General features: G+C 44.2%; 1 protein-coding gene across 1 annotated transcript in view; it reads right to left on the bottom strand.

The window, feature by feature from the left end:
- Positions 1 to 837: 837 nt before the first annotated feature.
- Positions 838 to 4,568, bottom strand: part of LOC107123569 (coagulation factor VII-like) — a 15,378-nt gene continuing 11,647 nt past the window's right edge. Inside the window, exons 5-7 of the mRNA XM_015426817.1 lie at positions 2,509 to 2,858; positions 1,635 to 1,752; positions 838 to 1,415 (exon numbers count right to left, since the gene is read on the bottom strand). Of these exons, the coding sequence (XP_015282303.1) occupies positions 838 to 1,415; positions 1,635 to 1,752; positions 2,509 to 2,858 (1,046 nt within the window). The remainder of the gene's footprint in view (positions 1,416 to 1,634; positions 1,753 to 2,508; positions 2,859 to 4,568) is intronic.

Below are 4,568 nucleotides of genomic sequence, written 5' to 3'. Positions count from 1 at the left end.
CCCCCCAATGCTGCCCTCCACAGGATCCACCCCCCAAACCTCCAGGTATTTCCCTCCTTAGAGCTGGCAACCCTACTTTCCCCTCAGTGCCTGTTGGTAGGCAGCTAAGCTTGGTCCTGTCACCTACTTTGGCCTTTGGGAGAAAACACATTGGGGCCAGTCCTGATAGGGTTGCCAACTCCAGATGGGAAATTCCTGGAGATTTGAGGGATGGAGCCTGAAGAGGGCGAGGTCTGAGGAGGGGTGGGACCTCAGACAGGTACAATGCCATAGACGCCACCCTCAAAACCAGTCATGGGGAACCTCATGGGGAACCATTGTTGCCAATCTCCAGGTGAGGGCTGGAGAGCACTCAGAATTACAACTGCTCTGCAGAAGGGAGGGCAGAAGTCAGCTGAAGTCAAAGGGGCAGATAATGGTAGGTTGATGATTAGCTGGGAAGGAGACAGGGTTGCCAACTCCAGGCTGGCAAATTCCTGGGGATTTGAGGGGTGGAGCCTGGAGAGGGTGGGGTTTGCAGAGGGGTGGGACCTCAGACAGGTAGAAGGCCATAGACTCCACCCTCCAAACCAGCCATTTCGTCCAGGGTAACAATTGTTGCCAATCTCCAGGTGAGGGCTACAGATCACTCAAAATTACAACTGCTCTTCAGGTAGCAGAGATCAGTTCCTCTGGAGAAAACAGTGGACTCTGTCATTATACCCTGCTGAGGTCACCACAGCAAATTGACACTGTTTGCCCAAAGCCACAGCACTCCCCCAGAGCCTCTTTCTAGATCCCGTTGTATTTATTTCCACAACGGGCTTTATTCCTAGTGTTTTATATTTAAAATAGCTTTCATTTCAACCCATGTAAAAATCCTCCAGAATCAGTCACACTTTCAGTAATTTCTTTTATCCATGAAATGTAATTGGACACACGGGTGTAAGCCCCATATTTTCCTGCTGTAGCACAACCTTCCCCCCAGCTGACAATTCCCAGGAGAAACCAAGTATTGCGATAAAGTACAGCAAAAGGTCCCCCACTGTCACCTTTACAAGAATCTTGAGTTGCTTCAGGATAACCTGCACAGAACATGTTGTCAGTAATGAGTTTTTCTGTGGATTGTTCGCAAGTATCCATGCTCACCACAGGCAGCTTGACTCTCAGGAGAAAGCGGGTTGACCGCCCCTTGACATGAGTACTGCCCCATCCACTCACTGTTCCTACTGTCCCTTTTTCTGTCAGTAAAGTAGACAGGTTCGGGTTGGGAAGACAAATCGACAGTACATGCTGGCTGAAAACAACAGGGCTGGTCAGCTGAATCAAAGCAATGTCATTGTTGAAGTTTTCTGGGTCATACTGGGAGTGCTGCCAGAATTGACGCACTCTAACTTTTTGTTCATTTTTTTCTCGCTGGTGCTTGTCAAAGTCTCCTGAGAAACGAAAGTATAACAAATTAACACCTTTGTAACTAGTTATAGTGAGGGGAAAGGAATGAAAGATGGGTTTTAAAAAATTACCTCATGCAGAAAAGGGGGGAAAGCCCCCCAAATACCACTAAAATGTTTGCTATTTAAATCTAGCATGCTTAACATCGAACTCTCTCTTCATCATGGAATGGCTAATGATGTTTATGACTCCATGGCACTCACCAACAGTAACCTGATATGGGGCAACAGTATCAAGGCAATGTGCTGCAGTGAGTACCCATTGACTGCCGATTAAGCTGCCTCCACAATAGCCATAACCTCTCTTATTTTGGATCAGTACCTAAGGAAGAAAAAGCAGACCTTGTTAAAGTCAATTTTAATACAAGGAACAATTACCTAGCTAGGGCACAAAAGCAGAGGAAATAACTAACAGGTAAGCAGCTATGTGGGATACATTTATAGATGAGTATCATATACTTACAGTTCAGTTTGTTGTTACTGAAATACAAAAAGGGTTATAGAAAGATATTGTGATGTGTGACAATACACGTATTGAGAGTTGTGCCCACAGTACCACCTCAGTTTCAATTTCTTTAGGCTTTATTGGCATATATCAAGTTATCCATACAGACAATAAGCAAATATAGAGGTAACAAGGGTAATTTAACTATAAGCAGTTAAACAATTTTCAGTTGGTCCTTGATTACCAGAGCAGCTCCACATAGGATACACAGAGGTTCCAGTAGTGGCATGATGACAAATCATTGTTCCTTGGCCCACCTATAATGGCCTGAACCCAAACTAGAGCCTGGCACAGCTACCATCAGTCTTTGAGAATGAAGCTGTGTCACTCAAGGAGAGCTCATGAGGAGTTACTTCAGGATGGTTAAGAGCTTTTTTTTGTTCCTTAAAGAGCCAGCCTGATGCAGAGTCCTGGATAATTCAAAAGCTTGGATACTTTTTTATTGGTCTTAATAAAAGATATGGCTTTTATTTTGGGCTTTTACTTTACATCAGCAAAACTACTTGCAATCTCTTGCATAAATGGAGTGTGAACTAAGGCAATGTTGTCAGAACTAAAGAAAAATCTCTTTACCTGCCAGGGACAGTCTCCTGGGCGACAGAAGGAGCCACCAATTATCCTTGAATCATCATCTTCATCAGTGTAATTTATGTTTAGCCATGTGTGAAGATCCGCTTCTGTGAGGTTCCTTTCAGTCTCTTTAACACCGTCTTCCTCATTCTCTTCCTCTGTTGTAGTCTGGTTCCATTCTACCAAGGCCTGAACTAATGTCTGGTTCCAACTGGACAAGTTCTCCTGAGACAATGTTTGGTTCATCCCATCCCTAGCCCAAGCATTAGTTTGGTTGTGCCCAAAAGGTTCTTCTTCAGATCCTTCTTCATAAGAGCGTGTAGATACTTTAACCAACCCACATGGAAAATGATCTTAAAGGGGGAAAAGTTAGACAAATCCATTTACTTTAAGGTAGGCTATTTATTTATTTATTTATTTATTTATTTATTTATTAGACTTATATCCCACCCTCACCCGTGGGATGTCATAGATCTCAAGACTTTTATTAGTAAATTATCTGGTTTCCTGAAATGGGAAAAGTTGCAATGAACTTAAGCAATCAGTGTAACCTAAGAGAGAATGTCCCCCTCAACTGATCACTGAGAAAAAATTAAAGATAAAAAACTTACATGCAGATTTATGCCTGATTGTATAAAAAGCATTAATGTCAGAATTTATTGAGGCATGCAGATAAATTAAGATACTATTGGTTGACTTATACCTCTTTTATCACATATTTATATCAGTGAAAATAATAGTATGGATTTAGCGTAAAAATGATTCATATGCCAATGCTCTATACGCAAAATCCAATTTTTCACAGATCTATCTGACAGCCTTATTTCACCTTTTATAGTATGACATTTTAGTCAAAAGTGCCACAGTCCAGATCCTTTTGTTCCAATCCATTATCAATGGTGGATCCTTTCATTTCCAAATACTTGCTATACATATGCTTGCTGCAGTCAACAAAGATGTGACCAGTTTTAATTCCCAGTTCCAATTCTTTTAAAAATGCTTAAAGAAGAACCTTTGACTCCAGTGGTATTTCCTACACAATAATAACTTGAGACAATTCTAAAATCTTTTCCCAAAAATGGATAATCCAAAATATAGTCATTTGATTTGCATTCAAAGTCATTTGATTTGCATTCTATCTAAACCTCAAATAAGTTAGATACCATCTTAACTGAAGCTTATAAAAGCTTTCCTTCGTATATACATTTATTACATTTTTGGAGATGTGTTCCAAATCCAGTACATTTGTATTGTAAAAGGGGATATCCATTGGGCTGGATTTAGTGGTCTATTTGCACAAGGATAGTAGATCTTCCCTACTTGCTTGTTCTCCTAGAAGCCATTGCCATTCCAACCCTGGGAGTGCTGATTCCTGCAGTTGTGGGGTCTTGTGATACAAGAGAAGGGGATGATACTGCCCTCCCTGTCTCTGCAGCCTTCTGACCCTTGTGCCCATTAGCCCACAGGGTACTGTGATCCCAGGAATCAGCTTTCCTGGTTTTGGAAATGGCATGTACTGGGATGCGAAAGCAGGGAAAATCTAAGACAGCACCTTCTGCCAGATCCAACTCAATATTTACCTTATTTACTCTTATAATCTTACTAGCAGAAAAGCCCGTTGTGAAACCGATACAACGGGATCTAGAAAGATGTGGTCTGTAACGAACGCATAGGCTGGATGGTGATAAGGTAAACAGTAGTGGGTGAGGGTGGGAGGGGGGTGGGGGAACGGCGGCGGCGGCCGGAGGCCTCTGCATCCCGTTGCTGGCCCTGGAGTGAGTTGGGGGGAAGGGACCCGGCCTCCAGTTGCCGGCCCAGGAGTGGGTGGTGGGGGAGGGGAAGGGAGCGGGGGACCAGAGGCTTCTGCCTCCTGTCTCCGGTCCTGGAGTGGGGGGGTGGAAACGGACCCAGCGGCCGGAGGCTTGCACCTCCAGTTGCCGGCCCTGGAGTGGGTGGGGTTGGGTGGGGGGAATCGGACCCGGCGGCCGGATGTCGGCCCTGAAGTGGGTGGGGGTGGGAGAGAAAACGGGCCCCTTTTGGAGGCCTCTGCCTTGCCGGCCCTG

This window comes from Gekko japonicus, unplaced genomic scaffold, assembly GCF_001447785.1.
Source record: "Gekko japonicus isolate JY-2015 unplaced genomic scaffold, Gekko_japonicus_V1.1 scaffold14, whole genome shotgun sequence".
Taxonomy (NCBI): domain Eukaryota; kingdom Metazoa; phylum Chordata; class Lepidosauria; order Squamata; family Gekkonidae; genus Gekko; species Gekko japonicus.
Note: the sequence above shows the minus strand (reverse complement) of the source record. Positions and strands in the feature narration are given on the sequence as shown.